Here is a 22803-nt window from a genome sequence, read left to right as displayed (position 1 = left end):
GTGCTAGTATACGAGTAGACAGGTGCTAGTGTGCGTGTGTGTGTGCGCCCGGGCCCGGAACCGTAAAAGTATCCGTCGTACGTCGGCTTGTGCCGTTGTGCAATCGTCCACTAGTGCCTGTCCCAAATGATCCCAAAAGATTCCCAGCGGAGAGTGCGTTTGGTAAATGTGACCACCAAACGCGGGCATGCTCTCTTATACCACGTCGAATGTGACGCTACTTATTCTATTGTTTACTACCGGCTAGCAACACCAGAGTGTGTGTGTGTGTGTGTGATTGAAAGGCTTGTTTACTGTTGTTTGCACACATATCTAGTACCGTTTCGAGTGTCATTTTTCTTACCGTTATTTCAGGTTGTTGGCGACCCAATGCCAATGTTTGTGCGTCTCGCCAAACTACAGCATCAACACTAAACGCTCGGTTCGCGGCGCTATCCTGCGTGTGTGTTTATTCGCCAGAACGCGGTTGCGATTGCAACAACCCAATCGATAGCACGGTCATTCAACGCGAAAAGCAAAAGTGAGAAAAACGTGAGTTTTGTTGTTTAAAGCGTCCTGTTGAAAATATCGCAAGAGCGCAGCGAAGTAGTAGTAGCGAACGTGTGCGTGTGCGAGCGAGAAAGGCAGAGTGCAAAATATGCTCAGCAGTATGGTTGTTATCGAGAGCAGAAATCTCGGAAAACAGCAGCAGCAGGCTTCGCTTTCGCCACGGGCATTGTGGTGAGCTGTGGTGCGCGTGAAAAAAGGGAGTGAGCTCGAAACAATCCTGACCGACGAACGTTAAAGAACAATACTCCAAGCCGAAATGGGTTCGTGAGAAGCAAACGTCTTTGCCTTGCTCAGGTGCAACATATTTACTATCGGATGCGGACACTAAGCATTTGGTGTGCCGAGATAACTGCTAAAGCGCCCGAGACACCTGAAATCGGATGGGACACCACCAGCATCGCACAAAGTGAAAGAGCAGTGCGATGTTGATTGCACGTTACGGTGCAATCGGTTGATAGAACAGGGTGTTGTGTCAATTTACCTTCGACCAGTTAGTGCGTGAACAGTGCCAAAAATCGCGCACATTCCTCAGCAAATGTGCTGTGCGTGGACAAGGTACGGGCGAGTGCGTTACTAAAAGGGTCTCCCAGATAAAACGACGCTAAACAACAAACTAAGATGGCGAACCCGCGAAAGTTCAGCGAGAAGATTGCGCTGCACAATCAAAAGCAGGCCGAGGAAACTGCCGAGTTCGAGCGGATCATGAGAGAGGTGTCCGATGTGACGTCCAAGGTATGTGGTTCACGATTTTCCGTTCCCTTTCCGTCAACACAAACTCCCTGGGAGCTGAAAAAAGTGTACTTTCAACACAAAACCATTTAACAAACCATCAAACCCGCATTTTATCATTTGTTTCGGATACTCACGGCGCTTCTCATTGTGGATGCGCAAATGACTGCGGGATCATTGGAACATGTTTAGTCCCGTAGTGATTTTATCACAATTCAAAACCGTCAATGCCGTTAACCTGGCAGATACAGGGTGGTCAGAAATGCGTGCACTTTTTCATTTGGTTATGAAAAAAAAACAGCTGAATATTTTGCGATGCTTGAAGGTTTATTTGAAAGGAAGATTCTTCACAATTATGTAAAAAATGCTATTTTGGTTACAGAAAATTGGGAAATATGGAAAATTCCAACCTTCTGGCGCACATTTCATCGAAGATCATTTCCACCTCGCGTTCAGGTTCGGAAAACCAACACATCGAGCAAGAGAAGCCAATGCACACACAACGATTGATTATTTGGTGCGGATTTTGGCTGATTACTTCTTCGGCGAAATTGAAGCTGAGAACTTGGATGGCAGTTGATTTCAACAGGACGACGCTACGTGCAATCACAGATACAATCGATATTTATGTTATGCGAACAAACCAGCAAGTTTTGACAACCTTAAGACCCAAATTCAAGTTGCTATTGCCGAAATACGATCAGATACAATCGAAAATGTACTCAAAAGTAGGTCGACCGAATGGGCTCCTGCCAAGCCAATCCTGGTAAACATTTTACCAAAATTAATTTCCATAAAAAAATGTAATGAATCAAGCTTTCAAATGAAAGTTCAAGCATCGAAAAATATTAAGCCGTTTTTGTTTTATAACCAAATGAAGAAGTGCACGCACGCATTGACCACCCTGTGTACGTTGAAGATTCTCAAAACGACATTGACCAAAATGCAAATTCTGCCAAAGTATTTTTGAACTGATATGAAGAACTTATGGTTCAGTAGAATTAAATAATGAAGTGATTCGGGAAAAACCATAGCAACACAAAAGTGTTTCAATGAGTGTTTGATTAAGTTTTTAGCATAAAAACGGGCTATTGGATTGGATTCTTCGTACGCCCCAATCTTGTGAAATCTGTCCAACTTCTTCGAGGATTCGAGCCTTAAATTGTGTGGTTTTATGTGTGTCTGCTGACGCTAAGCCAACCACTACGAAGGGCCCTCCATGTGGATCTCCCTGCTGGTCCCTGCTGGTCATGGTTCGGTTCGAAGTTAGTACGTTTATGCCCATCACGATCGCCCGCAGCGACGATCCTGTGCGAGCTGACCACCACTAAGCCGAGGGTTTGTTGTCGGTATTTATAAATAACATGTTTAGCGGCTATTTTCACCCTCGTTGGGCCCACCCCTGCAATCGGGGTGTCATATGTTGCGCTGCCCGCCGATCCCAAGTGGTCCTGCCCGTGTGGCGGTGATTTTCTAGTTTTTCTAGCACGAGGTTGCCGCACCTGCCGGGACCGGTTTTGGGCGCGAACCGAAACGGGAGCAACGTGCGACGTGTTGTGGCCGAAACTAGAAGGGGAAAGCAAGCAGCTCTCGCGAGAGATTGCCAAAAGTTCTCTTGAACGGGCGGCGATCTTTGCGGCACACCTTCACAGTGGTTGAGGATCACATTTTGATGGCGTTTTTTTGTTGCTCTTGCGGCAACAATTTTTCACTGGCGCGAGAAGTGACCGAGTTCTGACGGAGGAACAGCTATTGCTCTAGACGAGCTCCTTCCGATGGGCCTTTTTGTAGTGGACTAGCACATGGAAGACTTTTGTTGGAAGGTTTGTTATTATTCTATTTCTTAGATCCGTATTAAGCATTAACATAAATTTATGCATTCTAGTTGAGGCACTGTCCGGGTTCGAACTGAAGCCTTTCGCATGGAAACCGATGAATCGGTACGGTGTGGACAGATGATCCACGTACCAACCACTACTTTTGCGAAACATGCGCGAGGGCCACACAACCACAACGGCAAGGCAACACTAGAATCTCGCGGCGATGTCCAGTGCTCTCTTCGCCACGCGAGTGTGTCCGTGGCGCCAACGGGCACAGCTGCCGATGTTGAATGGGAAAAACAAACAACACCACGACGGACTCGCGGCACACGCGCTGTGTTTGATCAGTTGTTTTCGAATTGCTTGTGGCAAGCCTCGTTGTCGCGCGATAATGGATGCCTTTGAGCCGCAGGAGCCGCAGGGGCCGCGGATCCAATTCGTTGAGCGATCGAACTCAACTGCGACTGCGAGAGACACCTTGACCAGACCAGTAGTAGACGGAGCGAAAATAGCGGAGCAGTGCTCTCCCGTTAGATGCCAGGCACTGCAACAACTAAGCATCGATACGACGATGCTCCAGGGTGATAAGCACAGCAAAGCACTCTTTCAGGTTTGAGCGGGGCATGATCATTCACCTGTGTGTTAGTGGTCAGGAGACACACTACGACTTGCTTTCGAATCTCGCGAATAGTGTTGACCCCAAGAGCGAAACGCGTGAACGAAAGGTTATTCATAGCGGCGTAATTTTTATGCATCATTTCACCCCAAGCTTTTGATTAATGGGGAACTCTTTTTGGAGGAACCTCCTCTGAACGGGTTTCTACCCGTTCCTTTCCAAATTTTCAGCGTTTGTACATTTCGCGAATCAGTGTCACGGATTGGGGAGCCTTATTTATTCATAGGAGCTCTCAATGCCTTTAAAAACATGCAGCACAATTTGTGTCGTGTATGACGAACCTTTGAAAGGAGCCCCTTCGGTTTAGGCCTAGTAGGGTTGGCCAATCAACGGGAACCGGTTTGAACAAGAAGAAATCTTGGGGGGGCCTATAACTCATTATGTTTTGAAGTGATTCGAGCCAAATTCGTGTTTCGAGCCATCCACAACCAGTCATCTTGGCGTGCTGGTGCCTCTTGGTGCCATGACTGTGCGTGTTTCCCCTTCGGTGGTAGAACGCGGGGCCTATTGCGTAGATTGTTGACCATGTACATGCTTTTTGTCAATATTAATTTAACCGAAGTTCTTGCAACAGGCCGCGAGGCCGCGTACTGTGGTGCTAAAAATAGAGGAGGCGTAATATTGACAAAGTTATCAAGTTTACTGGGCGAGGCTCATCGTTTATTTTACACAAAAGCACACAAAAGTGTTAAATACAAAATTGGTTAGCTGCAAATTTGGGAACACGCTTTTTGGGAATATTTTACCCCAAGTCGTTTGGAAGCTTACACAAAATGATATTTCTTTTTGATGCCTTGACTGTGCCGAACAGTCTATCGGTTCATCATTTTTACAGACGAACGACCGTGCCTTGTGCTGTGAATAATTTATAAGATTTTTTCCGTGAAGTTTTCCTAGTTTCACCTTCTGCTTGTTGAACACTGGGGTGGCTAATGGTATTAAAAGTAGCATTAATTACAGGTTTCTAGAGCAACATTATTTCCCCCGTGGGGCGGTATTATGGGCAAGGCTTTTCTAACGGGCAGGGCCGTTTCCGTTCCGTCCGTTCGGCAGGATGTGAGCTGTTAAAGAAAATGAATACGAATCGCTGAACGCAGCTTACGCTTGGAATCCTTACCTATTGTGATAGCTTGGCTTGTTCTTACCCCTCCGATTGCCGATGCACTCTTGTTGTTGGCCGCATCGGAGAACTAGCAGTCGTACCCAACGCTCAATATTAGGTTGGCTAAAAAGAAATCCATTATTTTGTCAGTAGGCTACAGTGATCGATATCTCATGAAGTATCGATCGTGCAGTTTCAAGTTTAGGTTCATTTTAAAGCTGACACTTCATTGATTTTTGTTTGTTCCATTCGCTTAAAAGTTACAGGGTGTTAACAATGGAGGTCAATGAAGAGAAAATTCGGTACATTTTACAGTTTTTCTTTGAAAAAGGCGAAAATTCAAGTTAGGGCGCTGAAATTGTGCATGCTGATTATGGGTTCGATATTCTAAAAGCTAGTAATGTGTAATTTTGGTTTCGTTAACCCGTTTAATTAATTTTTATGTTAAAGATGCGCTTCGCACTGGCAGAACCGCCGTCGAAAATGTCGATAAAATCACAGAAATAATCAAAGTTGATCGGCATGTTAGTAATCAGAGGATTGACCAGGAGCTAAAGATTAATCATCAAACAGTTTTAATCCATTTGCGCAAAGCTGGATTTAGAAAGAAGCTCGATGTTTGGGCGCCACCCTATTTACACCAAAAACCATGATGGATCGAATTTCCATCTGCGAAGTTTTTTTTCCAAACGGAACGAAATCGACCCATTTCTCAAACGGATGAGTACTGGGAATGAGGAATGGGATACATACGACAATACTGTGTGAAATCGGTCGTAGTTTAAGCGTGGTGAAGCAGCTTAACCTGTGGCCAAACCAGAAATAACGACTAGGAATGTTCTACTGGGTATATGGTGGGACTTGAAAGGAATCGTTTATTATGAGTTGCTTCCGTGTGGCCAAACACAAAATTCAGATCTCTTCTGTCAATTACTGCACCGTTTGAAACTAGCAATGGACCACAAACGACCAGAATCGACCGCAATGTTCCACCAGGACAACGAAATTTCACGCACGTCTTAAGTGATTCGCCCGAAAGTCCGGGAGCTTGGTTGGGAAGTTTTAATGCATCCACCGTATAGTCCGGACCTTGCACCAAGCGATTGACACCTTTTTGCGCATTTGAAAATTTTCTGAGTGATGAAAAACTGAGATCAAAAAAGGATTGTGAAAATGGATTGCTCGAGTTTTTCGCCAATAACGACTAAGCCTTCAACGAGAGAGGCATTATGAAGGTATTTAAAAAAAGGCAACACATTTTCCAACAAAATGGTGCAACGTGTTAAATATAGTTTTGAATTTCAACCAAAACTAAAAGATTTCCTTTTAGCCAACCCAATAGGTTTGGAAATGCCTTAGGTCGTTTGCTTAACTTGGGTCGGATTCTACATCTCGTTGGGTTGTCCTTGCTTCGTTCAGTACCGCTCTCCTTCTCTTGCTTTAATTTCTTTCCGCTTCTATAACATCTTCTAATTCTCTCGATTGATCCGTTTAATCAGCTGTGTGTTCGCTGTTCAAACATATTCGAAACACGCGTCCCTCATCGTCGCCTGGGTCGAACGTTCTCGGCCGCCAACCGACCAACCTACCGACCAGATCCCCCAAAGCTCGTGCGTGAACGTCAGATTGGAGGGTGGGTTGGGGTTCAGGATGGGTTGATAATCGGTCGATCGGACGGCCCAATAAAGATGTGCGTGCGTGTAAGTGAGAGTGGAGCGCACGAACGATGTTCTTATCATCGTCCGACTTCAGGTCGTGTAATTGTGTTGGAAAGCGCGTTCCCGTTGCGTTGCGTTGCGTGGCGCTAAAACAACAACAGTCAGCGCGCGGGTTGCAGGTTCCCCAGGCCGAGGCCTTTCCCCAAACCTCTAGACACTGTTTTTTTTTTGGTTAGGCAACCGACAGCCTTGGCTTGACTTGGTTGGGCTGGTGGGTCAGGTTGTTTCCATATTTTGTCAGTCAGTGGCAGTTTTAGTCGCGTTTTGCACTTTGCACGTGCGCCTTCACGCTTCTCGGCCCAAAGGATAAACCCGTTTTGCGAAACCCGGCAAAGTCCGTGCGGAGCACGATCGCGTTCTATCGCCGTGCTGATCACTCTAAGAACGCTGTTGCTGTTTGATCCGCAGCCCTGGGCGTGTGCGTGCGCCGCGAATACATACCGCGAATGGCGTCATTGGGGCAAGAGTCTGGCTGGGCGGAAACGATAAGACGCCCCTTTCGGGCGGACGAGTGAGAACGAGAGAGTGAGAGAGGATCAGTAAACAGGGTAGAACCCGCAGCAGCAGCGAGGCGCAAAGGGCAATCGGCAGCATTTCAGACAGACGCGCAAAAGAAACCCGGTTCTCCAGCAACAAAAAAAAAAACAATGGGTAAACAGTGTGTAGACTCGTGTTGTTTCGTCGGTGTGTTGGAGAACGGAATTACCGACACACACCTGCGACGATCGCGGCCAACCCCACCGCCGCCGCCGAACACACCTGAATTTGATTATTCGCGCGATCGTCGGCGGAGATCGTGCGTCGACACGCCGCCGCGAGGATACCACTCCCGCTCCAACCCCTTAATGTGTTCCGCATTTTTGTTGTCCGTGTTTCGTTTTTTTTTCGTGCTGGATGCGCAGCCATTAATCGCTCGGCACGCGGCCCCGTTCGCGGCGGGGATGTGTGTCATAGGCGTGCGAACGGCGACTTCGCGAGTCGCGCGTTCTTTGTCTCATTCCCACGACCGCGCGGACACTGCGCGCACCCCGGCCGGGAGTTGGTGTTGGTGTCGAGTGGTTCTTGAAGACGCCGAAAAAAAAAGGTTCTGACGCGGTTGCGCGTTGCGCGAGGTGTACCGAAGGCTCGCGCGCCGCTCAGTACACTTCGGTACGGGCTCGTGATCGGTTTCGATCTTACGCCGCGCGTTTGTTTCCTGTCGCGTGTACACTACGACGCCGCCGCGGTTCCCCCCTCGCACTCGTACTGATGACGATCGCCTTCAGCTTAGTGGGTTGCCGTTTTTTTGGTTCTAGGTCGTCTAGTGGCTGAGTGATCCGTGTCCGTAATCCGTGGTGTGTGTTTTTGGGGCACGAAACCACGAAGTGAATTGTGGGATTTGGAAAATTAGAAACCACACCTAACGCGCATATAACGCGGTGTGAACGGAACGGCGGATTTGGTGTCGCGACCGCTGATTCGGCCTCAAAATTGCGTCCGGTGTGGTTGGCGGAAAAGGTGCGGCCAAGTGTGGTGGCCACGGTGGCACCAACAGCACCAGTGGCAGCAGCAGCAGCATGACAAACCCGCGGAAGTATCGTGATAAGATCAAAATCCAGGAGGAAAAGATGAAACTTCAGCAGCAGGAGTTCGAGCGGACCATGCTCGAGGTGTCACCGATCTACGAACGAAGGGTACGGCGTTTCCCGTGGTTTTTCCCCCAAAACTCTGTGCTTCTGGTCGAGCGTCAAAAATTCTAAGCAACGCAATATGGGTGTGTAGCGTCGAGCGCGCTGACGAGGCGGCCAAGTTCGGCAGCGGCTTGACCTTCGGCGAAGTTTGCGTGTGCCGCCGGAGGGAAAACTTCTTCGCGCTGCCCCAAGACCGGTTTTTGGTTCGGCGGGGGCTCTTGACGTCGCTTTTTCGGCTCGTCTTGTGAGTGTTTTTCGTAAAGGCTGTCCGCTTAGCGGAACGTGTTCGCAAAATGTAAATCGAAAAGATTTCGATTCGAATCGTTTGTCGTCATTCTTCGTTGTGCCAAACGGATCCTTGGGATGGTTCGATCCGCGTGCCCCGAATGTGCGTAGATTACAAAGTTCTTTAGCGAATTAACCCCGCGCGGTGGTGACTGCGGTGGTTTCTAGCCCGATGCGTCACAAATTGGTTACCGAGTGAAGTGTATGTCTGTCAACACACTATTCTGCCTTGAGGAAGCAAACAACAAACTTTGAAGTGGCACAAAAAAATTAAATCTTGCCTTGGTGGGGTCCGGGGGGTGAACAAGAATTGTTGTCTTGTGTCGTCGTCGCCGTCGCCGCGTGTGACATAAGCAACGAAGCGCGGAACAAAAATGTGTCCGCGGTGACTATTGGCCGCTGTTGTGTTGTGGCCCTCATCCTTCTCCTACATTCGGTACATTTCCTATCGCCCGACACCACTACCGACACATTACAGGCCACCGATTGTTTACGTTGCGCGCTGGTCGCCCCACAATGTGTTTATTTATAAACTTTTCTGCTCCCGCCGGGATTCGTCTGCTGTACGGTGCGGTCCGCGCGTATGATGTGTGCCCTCTTGCACATGTGGAGCACCGGCCGCCGTGGAATAGAAACAGATCGCATGATCGCCCTCGAGGGGCAAGTGGCAAAGGCGCTGCTTCTGCAACGCGCGCAAGATTGTGTCAGTGCAAAATCATTGCAATGCGTCGAGGAAGAGGATGGTGCAGCTGCTGTTTAGTGTGCCCCCCGTCAAACTACGTTCTGACCTACGACGCCTGACCACACAAGAACCACGGTTCGGATCTACGAAAACGCGCCGCATTTTCAACACAAATTTTTAATACACTTTTCTCACGCTTCGGCGCGCAAGAGAGTCCGAGTGGTTTTTACTTTGCTGCTCCGTCTGTCTGTCCTGAGTGTTTCTGACTGGAACGCGTAGTCTTTGTCCGATGATGAACCGAACACGGTATCTCCCGCTGGAGATCCTACTCATTTGGAGCCTCTAATTTGATTTTCTGGTTTTGTCATTCGTCTCGTTTTATTGCGCGTTGGCTTTGTGGGGCTTCTTGGCAGACAGGTCCAGTGTTTGCCGTTTGGTAAGGGAAACGGAAGCAGCCGAACCGAACAAAACTGTGATGTGTCGAAAATTGGCACTAAATTTTCACATCACTTTGTTTTCCCTTTTTTCCAATAAAATAGCCTATCGAATTGTGCCAATTTCAATCGATCGATGGGAGTCGTTTTTTATAGATAACAAACGCTTAAGGCATTTCAATTAATTATTTGCAAATGATCCATTGGTTGGTTTAATTTTTATGCTTCGCTGGAAAGTGTCTGTATGGAGACGCCCAGTAGTTCATTTATAATTAACGAGCTGTACATATTTGCATCGTCCGAAGCATCAATAAAAATGGTGGATAAATGGTAAAAGTAGCATCTTTTCAACACTTAACCGAAAATGGTCAGCAACCACAAAATTAACCAGTGTTTGCTGGTTTATTTTAATAGCGCTCTAATCCAATCTAAGACACCATCGAACTTTCCATTGGGGCATCCGATAGTTCACTTTCTACTAAAAAAGTAGGCATCGAATCGAATTGCCTTCGTCATCTGCATGGTACAGCAAAACAAGTCTTTATGAAAAAAAAGAACCTCCGCAGCGCCGAACATCTATTGCTCCGACTTCATATAGGCAAGATGCGGCCCGATAGTCCCATAGTGATGAGCTTCGCGTTTCTCATAGATCGATCGCACGCGAAGCTAATCAGTAAAGTTTGTAACCGAGCGACCGAAGAGTGGCGCAAACTTCACAGAAACAGAGAGTAACAGAATAAGAGAGTCAAAAGGGCGAGAGATAGACAGAAGAAGAGCATGTGCTCCGAGCACGCATAATTACGAATTGCCCCAACATTCTCGAACCGTAAACAAGCCTCTCTACATTTGAATGGGCTTGTCGCACGGACACACAACAACGCCGAGAGAGAGCGTGAGTATTTTGGGAGCAACGAAAAACAAAGTGCGGCATCAAAAGCTAGACGCGGAACCAACACGCAGGAGATTCTGTGTTCGGATACGCGAGTCTGTGTATGCGTGTGCATTGGGCTTCGAATGCAAGTGTGACAACGATGGTGGAAGAAATTACTAAGCTTCTTGGATTGGAGCACAGGACCCGGGCACTAATGGACGAACAGAGCATCCGTTTTTGTTTACCTCGTTCTTAAAGCGTGGCTCTGGCAAGTAAGCGCGTGGATCTCTATCCATAACATGTACCAATGCGCAAAGATATTTGGTTATTGGGAAATCGAATGGAAAACTATTCGTTTTCGTCGTGACCAACGACGCTCTAAGCTATATGGCAAAAATTCATGATCTGTAGTTTGCGCCAATCCTGACGGAAATGTGAGCGACTTTCTAAAAATTTTTAGCGGCAACTAGTTGTGGATAACGATTAACTCACCAAAGATCGGTCATTCTGAGGAGCTCTATCATGTGTTCATCAAACTTGCCGATTTTGGAACAGCCACGAACATCAATCATTTCGACGGTGTCTGAAGTTACTAATGAAGAAACGGAGCGTTGGAAACGGACCGTTCGCAGGAAGACGCTAGCCAAGAGATTTGTGTGGCATTGGAAAGTGAAGAAAACGTGTGCGTGCATATATGAAGCGTGAAGGCATTTGATGAGTGTTGAAAGCTAATTAACCTCGTATACCGCAGCACTTTAAAAGGAACCACCAATACCGACCGCCGACGTTCCCAATATAGTCCTCCCTACAGTTTGCAAACGACGTTTTGCTCGTACCGATTGATCCAAGCGGACCAAGCCTCGCGGACATTATCTCTCCTGGGAAGGTTATGTTCTTGTTGTACAATGAAGCTCTGAAGTGAGGCAACATCCGCTAAAATGAAGTTCATAATCGCAATCGGATGCGCCGGAATGGTGTAGTGTGTGAGACAGACTGTGCTAACCCAATAGATATTGGCCTAGTAGATATGAGTAGCGGCATGTATTATTTAAACCCTTTGAAATAACTACAATTCAAAACTGCTGTTTCATCTTTACGATGCTCATTACAACGATACTACTTTTTACGATACAAAAAAGAAAAGAAAAAAGACAAAATAGAAAGTATGTTTTTTGTTTATGTGGCCTAACTCCAATTTGGCTGTTGTTGCATTATTGTCTTAGAATCGGTGCCAAATCAAGCTTATTATAATGTGTCAACATTAAGTTTATTCAATGGTGGCAATTTGTCAGATTCAGATTTGATGATTTCAAATTTTAATTTGCTCTGATTTGTTTAAAAAAAATTCACAAAGCCAAACGGGTAGACGGGTTGTGCTAATTTTTCACCCTGATATTTCCAATCTTTCTCGCTTCATTCAACGTAACGACGGAATATCGCAAACATCGTGCCGTTGCCGTGATTATACCCTCCTACGAATCAACAAAACGTAACCGAACTTCCCACATGGTCACACCTTGAATTGGCAAACATTTTTTTTATCCCGCATTGTCCACGATCGACAACATCCTCTTCACCACCACGGCGGCCGGCGCTCGCTGGTCATTGCAATCGCTAATGGAAATGCATAGGCTTCAAAGAGTGTCAATCTGTCGCCAACCACTGGTTCGCTGGGCACGTTTCGCGGTGGTTCTCTACCCAACGTCAATAATGATAACAAGCAGTTCCAGGAAAAGGTGTATATTGTTGGTTTAACACTGCATCCTGTTGGCATTCCTTTTCTCTCATTACTTGTCAATGCTTTTATTGTTATATATAGTGTGTTTAGTTTCGTTACTGATTGGATGTTAATCCTTCGTACTCAATAAACTTCCATGCATTTCTGTTGATAGTTGATAGCAATTAGTCTGGTTTTTGAATTACCTTATTTTAATGTAGAAACTGTACGTCGAACAGTCCGTACCTCTAAGACAAAAATAAACTGTACACTAAATGGTGCTTTTTGTTTCATGGCCGTATGCAGTTTAAGTTTATGTTTTAGTGGAATTGCAGTTTTCTTCTTTTACAATATTGCAGGGTATTTTTTCATACCCAAAGAGCTGTTTGGGATATTTTAGCGTTATTTCAAGAAATTCAATACAAAATTATTGAGCGAATAATTTCATGCATTTTTTACTGAACTACTAAATGATCATCTGTCGTATATAATTCGAAGGGTCATGATAAATTGGTTTCTGCCGTTCTTGTCTAGTTTACAACAACATTTCTTTGCACAAATTTAAAATGGTTATGTTCACTAAATGTAAATGTTAAAAATGTAGAAAATGGAGGCGCATGGTGATCAATTACTTTGTCCAATTCGCAACATGTAGTCATACATTATGACTAGAAATTGTTTTGGTTGTTCTAGTTCCTGTTTCTCCCTATCAGTGTTCATGCCTATGCATGTGTATTCCGGTAAAGTTCGTTTTCGATTAAACTCCTACAATTCCTCCCTCCAAATAGGGTGTAGTTAGTAGATAATTATATTATACATTCTATTTGAAATGTGTGTCCAGTTTTGCCGATCGTTTCTCAATGGTAGACTATCGAGTTCTCAGGCATGACACTATCACTGAGCGCAGTTTACTGATACCTTTCATTGCTGTACTCTTTAGGTGGACGATGGAACGAATTTGGCCGAGATGAAAATCTACACTCAACCGGAGACCATTAAGGTGAAAAAAGAAATCACATCTAAAGCTAGCACACCCAGCCATGCGAGAGAATCGAGAGGTATGAGCGCTGCAGGTTGTCGACTGTCCCTGTGTGTCTATCAAATGTTTTTTTGCTTCGTTGCAGGACGCACACCTGGTGGTCCGATGAGAAACCGACAGGCTAGCCGAAACCATGACACATCTCCATATGGCAATAGTACGGTGCATTTGATACCGCCAATGGAAAGTAATTGGCATCGTTCGATCTCTGACTCAGCCATCCACCAGAGCCTGTGCCAAAACCAGGTAGGTGTTGAAGAACGACCACAAATTCGTGCAACAATCGAAGAAATCTGAGAGAGTGATTTGTTTTTTTTTTTTTTCATTTTTAGCAGCAAGATTCGAATCATCTTACCACCCACTCGCCCCTCACGCTTAGCCCAACAGTGCAAAGAAAGATTTCCAATGCTCAACATATGTCGAAAGTGCATAACCACATGACCAATCATCATAATCATCACCACCAGCACAACCATCACAACAGTCACCAGGATAACGGTGGATCCACGCAGGACATTAGGTCTCGCTCCTCTACGGCATTGCCACGGTTGCCGGGAATCAAGTAAGGGCATTGAGAATGAGACGAAGTTTGACGAAACTCTCTTTAACACAAGTTTGGCCACTTTCCTTGCAGCATCTATCCTTCTCAGAACCATCCCGATAGCGTACAGATACCCATCCCAAGCAATACAGGATCCTTACCAGACCTGACGTCCGTCGGTTATCCCTCCATGTATCCGGCCACGTTGGATCAAGAAGCGTATGATCCGAGTGGCCAAAATCACAGCTATTGTCCGGTAAGTTTCATTCTGTTGTACTCTGTGATTCTGTGATTGAGTATTGAGTGATTGATGTGAATGTCCTTTTTTTGTAGAGCCCCCTCGGTACCTCACCATCATCGCTTTCGCCGACCTCTGCCATCCAGAATCATCATCATCACCATCCGCACCCGCGAGCGAACAGCTTTAGCGGCGGAGTCGGAATGACTAACAGTGGTGGCGTGGGAAGTGCGGGCGGAAGTGGGGGCTACCCCATTCCCGCTAGCCATTCGAACAGCGGATCCGTCAGCCCTACCGGTAGCGGCGTAAGCTGCAGTCCGAGTGCAAACAATACCGTCAGTCTGGCAAACATTGTAAATCACAACAACAGTGGCGGCGTAACGGCTCTTAACAATGGCCTTAAGAGTAAGAAAGCGAAACCACAAACCGTCTCTAGTCAGGTGAGCCCAGTTCCGCTGTTCCGGTCAAAACAGAAAACAAAAACGGGAAAACGCAAGAGCATATTGCATTACTGTGTGTGAGTGTAGTAACCTGCAGTCAAGCTTATATGTGCTTACTGCAGATGCAATATGCACCATCAATCAAAACGGCACCGCATTCAGAGAATCTGTTTTGATAATTATTAATTGTTAATTATTAATTATTAAAGTAGCGTTGCGCTACTGAATTAGTATATTATTAATAGTGCACTGGTGTATTGATGCAACAAGAACTATGTCAAAGTAGCCTAACTTTACTAGCGGCATCACACGGAGTCTGCTCTATAACATAAGCCTGGTTCTAACATAATATGATTTCGCTCCATTTTTGACACATTTGGACGGTAATGTCATCAGCAGACAGCATTCAAGAAAATGAGAACGTACAAACGTTCTGTCGGTCTGTTTTAACCAATCAGCGCACAGTTCGACTATTTTATAAAGTAGACCGTGTAATGCTCGATATTTTCAATTTCTGTCATTTGTTTCTTTATTCTCCATTTGATACTACCCAACTCTGAACCGCTCCGTGCCATATTCTTTGTTGCTACCGGCATCCTGATAGCACTTACGCACTTTTTTCTGCTTCCTTTTTTGGCATCTTTATTTTCTTCTCTATTGCAGCTTGCTTGTAATCGTGTTGTGTTATATTTACGTTTGTTTTTTCTTTCTTTTATCATTATTTTTTGCAGCCTTTTTTATCTGTACCAGATAGTAATAGATATTCGTTTATGTCGAAGGTATATATCTTTTCTTTGTCTCTTCCTCATTTGTTCTATTCGCAAGTTGCATTATATTTTACCGAAAAAAGAATGAAACGCCGCAAGATTATATTAGCTGCTAGCACTCGTTAGAGCTTCTTTCTAGCTTAGTTTGATTTTATTAAACGTATGCACGCTAGTTCCGCATCTCTTAAAAGCATGTTAAAAATATTATAGAATATATAAGCTTTGCTAATACCGAATCAATCTCAGCCTACATGCTACTGTTGTTATTGTTGTATTATTAAAGAGACTTTGAGCGCAGGGCTTCATTCGTCTCTTGAAGAGATCAGCGTTACATGCTACTGTGCTAATGAAACAAAGCTCAATGTAATTGTCAATGTAACGTTTTTGCATTTTTCTATAGTCACTTAGTTTGCTCTCAAAACGAACTTTGATAAAGGAAACATAAAAAAAAACCATAAGTAGTTTGCGAATACGAATACTGTGAATAATGAAGTCTTTTTGCATTTTCCTCGAATTTGCCATTGTGAAAGAAGCGAAGATATATTAATTATCCATCTGTGCGTGTCAATCCTTAGGTCAACAATACTTATGACACTACCCAGCAGCAGTCCCCACAGCAGCAGCAGCAGCAGCATCAGCACCAGCAGCAGCCACAAGCACAGTCACCGCAACAGGCGCAACAGCAACGAATACCTACACTAGATCAGATTGCTTACGATAACTTTACCCAGATAAACGATGGCTTGGCATCGCCCAACCATAACTCGCCAGAAAGCATACTGTACGGATCTCATGGAAATGTGTCTCCGGTAAGATGATGGCCCTCGACAAAGAACATCAGCTTGTCTAGACTAGCACTACAGTGTACCCTTTTCTTAGCAGCAAATTATGTCCGATTATCGGAATCGACCCAGTCCGGGCTCTAGTCCGGGCTTGGCATTGGTGAACAATCCGGACTCTAACTCGAGTGCACCCTGTAGTCCCGTTTCGCAAAGCGTTGGAAGTAACAATGGGTACGTAATTGAAGTGTTGGTTGGTGCCATTTTGTTAAAGTGATTCTTTTTATTGTTTGTAGGCAAACGTACGATAAATATCCTACAAGCGATGTTTATGCGCAGAACACCTTACCGCAGTATTTGGAACACATAACATTGGTTAGTATTGCTATATGGTTTGCACTAGCATTTGTTTCTGGGTTTGTTCTCAATTATGGTTGCTTCCGTTCTTGTGAATCATTCACTTCCATTCTCCCGTAAAATCACTAAGACCATCGTTTATACGTTTTTATTTTCAACTTTCCTTAAATTTACCATTACACACGATCATATAGCACCACATAAAGATTCGTTTCACTGTCAAGTGTTTTACTTTGACTGATTGGAAAGTACACTGTGCAATTTCTGAATATGATATGGTTTATACAACGAAATGAAAATAAGTTGTAGCTGTTATTATTTTTTGATCGAAATTTACACCAGTTTATTGCTTCAATTGGTCTGCTATCGCCTATTTTCACTATCCAGCTCAGATATGTTTGCGCAGGGCCCGTTAGTTTTCGGCGAGATGTGTAAATAGTTGCATAATAAAAAATATTGGTTATTAAAGTGATTTCGTTCCCCATTACGATCGTTTCTATCTATACCAATATCCTTGTCATCATGTCTAAAAAATCAATTTCATTTATGCCATTCTTCTCAATCGAAAAAGTTATGTTGAAAGTTTTGTGTGTTGTACTTTTCGGACTTTGTTGCCATTGAGATGCTTTACTAAAATTTTGCGATAGGAATCCATGAACAGGTTACGATTGCAATTTGGTTTTTATCTATTTTAATGTGCAATCTGCAATCTTTACTAATACATCATATCTATTGTTTTTTTCGAACAATCCAACCAACGTTATCCCATTCGCGTATGCTGCTGGCCGACTACTGTTTTTTGCCAAACGCGTCTACCGTGACCGTTTCGTACTGCTACACAACAAAACTGCTGGCGGTTGTTGTGCTACTGTTGCTTTCATTACTGTCCGACTTTGAATGAAATTTTTTTATCATGTACAAATGAGTTTACTTCTGTTCAATCTTTGTTATGATTCGGCTTTCGACATTCTGTGTTCAACGTAACTAAAATGGACGGCATAAATTTGAATTTTATTGGATTAAAAATTAAACCATTATGAATATCCTTACTTTACCACGTTTGATCCGAATCCCTCACACCTTATTGTTCCCTGTTTGCTTACAATCATTCGCGTACCACAATACCACGAACAACGAATACCAATCATCATCGTCATCTTCCTTCAGGACTGGACTACACTGGTTCAAAGTCTAGTAGAGTCTGGATGCACATTAACCGCGCAAGTGCAGGTTGATAACATTTTCAATTACTAATGTTTTATTCCACTTTAAATCAAATATTTTTATACTAGTCTCGCTACTTTTTGTGATCTTTTTCATCACTCCACACATTCTGTTCTAATATGAGTTAGTGCAAATACAAAGGCATTTCAATTGAATCGCATGGTGTAATATGCATTGTTAGTTTGAATTCTATGTTCGACCATTAAATCCTTCGATTTTATGCACACTTCAGTTTTAGCGATGTAAAGCACGTTGCTGCCAAGCGCGCGGAAATAGTATTGAAGCACACGGTAATTTTATGGTTTATTAGTTCGCGAGAATTCGTAACATCACGATAAACACCAGTAGTTTATAAATTTTAAATATTAACGACAATGTGCATCGTATTGAAATGTTTTTTCTTCACTTTTTCCCTTTGTTAATTAGTGATAACAAATTTATACAAATATGATTAGTGTTACTAGTATACTCGTGGTGCATGATAGTAGTTCGATGGTTGGTTACTAGTCAAACTCCTTTTTTGCCAGTCCTTGATTGTTGTTGTTGTAAATGTTGATGCTCTATATGATATGTTATGTTTCGTGAGGCATGTCTTTCGAAACAATCATTCTAGACCTCGTGCACGTAAAGCTTTTTTTGATTCTACGGCATCCTCACTTTCATCTTCATTGCATCGCGATAAGTTTGGATATTATGTTAGGTACTTGATTTTTTATATATCAGTCGTTCTCTTTGTCGTTGTTGCTCATGTACCATTGCTCCTGTAACGTTCCTATTTTCTTCTAGACTGTTTTTGGCTTAAGACTGTTTGTTCGTTATTTTTCGCATATTGCTTCAAAGTGTAAAATTAACTTACGAAAAATTGTTTTTGTTTTTCTTTTGTCCTACAAACGGAAATCCTTGCTTCGGCGTAAAAATTAGTGCGATTCTGATTTTACGACCAATCAAATGGTCTTCAGCGGGGTAAGTAAGGGTGAACACACTCAACCTTTAAGAAAGCGCACCGGAAACAAACTTCTGTTATCTCTTTAATGCTCTCATCCTGATTTAAGTACTAACTCATTAACTAACTATGTACTGTTTCAACTTTCAGTTTGACGAAACCTATCTGACAATGAACAGTACTCTTGGTATGCGGCCACAACATGGCCAAGGAAATGGTCAGGGTCATCAAAATCACCAAACAAGCACCCAAACCAATCAGTTAAATTCGGTGAATTGTCAAAATATGCAGAACATGCAGAATACGACCATGAACAATATGTTCAACGGAACGACGGAGCCGTTGCTGAGCTTACCAAATACGCAATCTCTGATAGAACCGCAAACTCCAACAATCCCCGAAATCGTGTTTACAGGTAATTTAACCATATTTTTATTCTCGAAGGAGCGTGCGATTTGTGTAGTTCATATGCTAAACAATCATTGCGCCTCAATTGTAGAAGAATAATAACCGACCGTTTTCACCCATTTCCAGATTATTCAACTAGAGGTGAGTAGCGTGGCCATTATTACTCGAAATATTTGCAAAAGCTTCATCATTTTGCCACAAACGCCTTGACGAAACGAAAAAAGATAAGATGAGATTCATTGTTCCAAAGCTAATTGCACCGCACGTTGTCATTTCTTCTGACATTTGTACTACTAAGGATATAAAAGAAAGTTTGTTCCACTCTTTGTTACGTTCTTAAACGTTTGAAAATTGTTTATCTTACAGACGATTTTGAAGCGGATCTTGGGCTCGGCCATATGGATTTTCAGAGCATTCAGATGCTATCCGACACCAGCACGATGATTGATCCAATGGACGAGGACAGCTTTCGACGAGATTTGCAGTAGTTCGAACCCATCCTGTTACCGCCACCCTTCTGTTTAAACTACTCTCTGTATCGCACGAGATGGCTGATTACTTCAAAGCAACTACAGCGACGCTTTCACAGGTATTGCGACAATGCTATTAGCAATCCTGGAATAAGCTAGACAAAAAAAAACGACAAAAGGGTGAAGGGAATTAACTTTACTGATAAGCAACTTCACGAGGTCGACTGATGTACAATCACCGGTGTATATGTCGGTGTGTAAGTACATCACGATCGATGACCCTTTCTGGAACGTTGGGTTTCTACAAGTTTCCGATTTTGGCGACTACAGAATGGAACATAGATCCAAAAGGTTTACTTTTGGTTTGTCAACATTGTTCAAAGATAAAAATAACTTTCCTCTGTGACTGATCTCGTTTTTTATTCAAAGATTAATTGCTATGTACCGTCATCATCTCATGATGACGACGTCCTCAAATGGCGTATTCGATGGCTTACTTATTTTTGATAAAAGGATTGATCCAAGCTACAAGAAATAAAAACCAAATATTTTCCCGAAGTGGCATCTATGACCGGTGACACCAATTGAAAAATAATATTTAGATGAATTTAATGGAAGAAATGCTGTCCACAAGCACAAACAGTGACGGCCGGAGTGCTTATGGTTGATGGTCGCCGCCGTTCTGAAGTTCTACTGCCGTAGAACTGGAATGTATTGGAATATATAGAAAGCAACATAAAATAAAACAATCGAGAAGTCCATTGGAATGGGTGGAGGAATGTGTCGAAACGATGGAAACGAGTAAAAAAAAAGTCAATAGGTTCAGCAGAATGACCAAGCTCAGAAAATGATTAAAACATAAGAAACAATGAGTAAACAATGAAATACAAAGCTCGAAATCATTATAAAAAACCGGCTTCCTTTCAAGGAAGTTTTCTAAGCAGCAAAAAAATTACAAGAGTTGTCTGTGCAATGCTTTTTTTTATGTCACCTTCGCTGATAAACAACATTACAACATTGTGCTATTTACTGATGATAAGAGATACATAATAAGTACGATGTAGTTAAAAAAAACGTAAATTTAGTTAGATAAAAAATAAATGGTGAAAATACACAAAATGTACATTAAAAAGAAGAAAACATGAAGGCAAATAGAAACAGAGTATGTACAGTAATGTGATGGTTCCGGGAGGCAGGACTACTTAATTTTTTCGTTGGTTGCGATAGCAAGCGAATGCCTTTCAAGGCTCCATTTTCTCTGCTGAAATAGACGAAAGCTGGTTAGCCGACACTGGCTGATTTGGGCTTAGAAAAATTATCAAACACGTTTTCTCGTTATATGATTTCCTGTATTTTTGCTTGAAATAATCTTTTTCATCGAAATCAAGATTGGGTAAATATTTCCTGGTCCCTGGTGGAGAGGAATTTTATTCATGAAGGCAGCATAACTGATAGGGAGAGGAAGGAACTTACTGACAAACGCAGACATATGATTGTAAACGTAAACGTACGTAAACAATGCTTTTGAGTTTGAACAATGAGTTTTGAAAACGAGGCTTGCTGTGGATTAAGCAGCCCCAATTCAGTTCTGTGATTCGCAATCGACAAAAAAGGTGTATTATGTGGCCACGTGAAGCTGTAAGTGTTATAATATCATAACATATCAAATTTGATCTTTGTTTGGCTTCTCGTAATATTTGCTTTCCTATGTACGGAACACAGAAAGCCGCCTAAAAAGTAATCAGTTACGCGAAGGGCAGCATTTTATAGACTAATAGCCAATTGTTGAACAGCGAACTTTGGATGCGAATGTTTTCAGTATAGAAAAACAATTATTACAGTTTCACTACCTTAAAAAGTTCAAATCATTCGAGTACAAAACGCAAAGCATGGTTTTACAAAATAATTGAATTGGAATGATATTGGAATATATTTTGGAGACAAAAAAAAAAAGTTTAACTATTTCACTTAACACAACACCTACACTTTGAATGATGAGCGTTTTGTGTGTTAGCATCGCAAAGTATGTCCGTTTTGTTGCGGTTTGGAAATTACTGTAAGAGGGGATTTGAACGCCTTAGATCCGCGAAACTGATTTCATTTGCACTTGTAACTATTTGCGTAAATGTCGTTACGGTGTGGCAATGAATGTACAAATGCATAATTGTTCATTGTGGCTATTTTCCAGTTACCCTACCCTTTTGTGGTCTATATAAAGGATGAGAATAGTAGGCTAGAACCAAGTGACAAGGAGCAAAAGTCAGATACACATTAAGGTACGCTTGAATTGAAGCCTACTGCGATCGCTCGCAAAATATACAATTTCTGACGTATTTTTCTAACTCTGTTAATTACAGTCTCTCTCTCTTTTTCGCTCTCTCTTTCTCTCTCTTTCTATCTCTCTTCCGCTTTTGCGCTGCTTCGTCCCAATTTCTCTACTTCCGGATGCAACCAAGCAGTTCGTACTAAATTTCTTCGATTACTTTTCACAACCTTCCTTAGCAGCATGATAAATTGGCCAATTTCAAACCACTTTCTTGCATCCACTATCCATTATGACGAAAGGTCGCTACCCTACCAACAGAGTAAATGAAACAGGTTTTTCCAATCATGTTAAATTGCGCTACTAGCTTTGCAACGTTTGCAACGTTTGCATAATGAATTTGGACGTCAGTAACAACATGCGTATCTGTATTTATATTTTTACGAAAAAGACATAAATCATGCTCACATATTTTTGCAACATTTTTTCGATAATGGCCGGCCCTGAAGTGTACAAAAACTCGTTACCAAAACCAAAACGAATCGTGGGGAATATAAGCTTTCGGTATGATGGTGAACAAAAAACGCACACATTCAAAAGTCGGAGAAAATAAATGGAAAAAAAATCAAAGAAAATAAAGACAATTTTTGCAATGACACTACACGTTTATGGTACACTACGATACGAATCAATCGCAACTGAAACATTTGCATGTGGCTTAAACGAAGAGATGCGATAGATGATTCTTCATCTCAGAACGAAACCGGTCGATTCAATGTTATGTAAGCAGAGCTATTCTAAAGTGAGTTAGGGTTAGTTTGCGTCTACAATACGAGAGAAGGCACTCGTGTTTTTATTTGTACTCGCCTTTCGATGTCCCTGTTTAACTGTTCACTAATAGAGAGAGGCACCATTTGTTGTCCTGCTAACGTTGGGTATGATTGGTTTGCAATACTCTAAGTTACTTGTATATTTGCGATTGTTTGCTAAACGATTTGGCATTCGAAGGCTAGGAGATGAATCGTGGTAGGGTAATGTACATATAAGCAAACGAATTGCTCGGTCCATTCAGTCAGTGACA

General features: G+C 43.0%; 1 protein-coding gene across 1 annotated transcript; it reads left to right on the top strand.

Annotated features, from left to right (window-relative positions):
- The first annotated feature begins 1167 nt into the window (after window positions 1–1167).
- Window positions 1168–20907, top strand: LOC128274998 (CREB-regulated transcription coactivator 2). The gene is made up of 16 exons (XM_053013363.1): window positions 1168–1281; window positions 12168–12272; window positions 13194–13311; window positions 13378–13538; window positions 13625–13854; window positions 13927–14089; window positions 14167–14511; window positions 15243–15290; window positions 15854–16087; window positions 16161–16291; window positions 16354–16432; window positions 17582–17644; window positions 18560–18601; window positions 18732–18996; window positions 19116–19130; window positions 19356–20907. The coding sequence occupies exons 1-16, from the start codon at window positions 1168–1170 to the stop codon at window positions 19475–19477; spliced, it is 2235 nt and encodes a 744-aa protein (XP_052869323.1). The 3' UTR covers window positions 19478–20907.
- Window positions 20908–22803: the final 1896 nt, after the last annotated feature.

This window comes from Anopheles cruzii, chromosome 3 (genome assembly GCF_943734635.1).
Source record: "Anopheles cruzii chromosome 3, idAnoCruzAS_RS32_06, whole genome shotgun sequence".
NCBI classification, from domain to species: Eukaryota; Metazoa; Arthropoda; class Insecta; order Diptera; family Culicidae; genus Anopheles; species Anopheles cruzii.
The sequence above is the reverse complement of the archived record's forward strand: the minus strand, read 5'-3'. Positions and strand labels throughout refer to the sequence as shown.

Excerpts from the sequence above, each read along its gene's own strand:
- LOC128274998 (XM_053013363.1), top strand. The coding sequence starts at position 1,168 with ATGGCGAACCCGCGAAAGTTCAGCGAGAAGATTGCGCTGCACAATCAA. Across the intron at positions 16,088-16,160 it reads CTCATGGAAATGTGTCTCCG|CAAATTATGTCCGATTATCG; the intron begins GTAAGATGATGG and ends TTTTCTTAGCAG. Across the intron at positions 18,602-18,731 it reads ATCAAATGGTCTTCAGCGGG|TTTGACGAAACCTATCTGAC; the intron begins GTAAGTAAGGGT and ends TTCAACTTTCAG.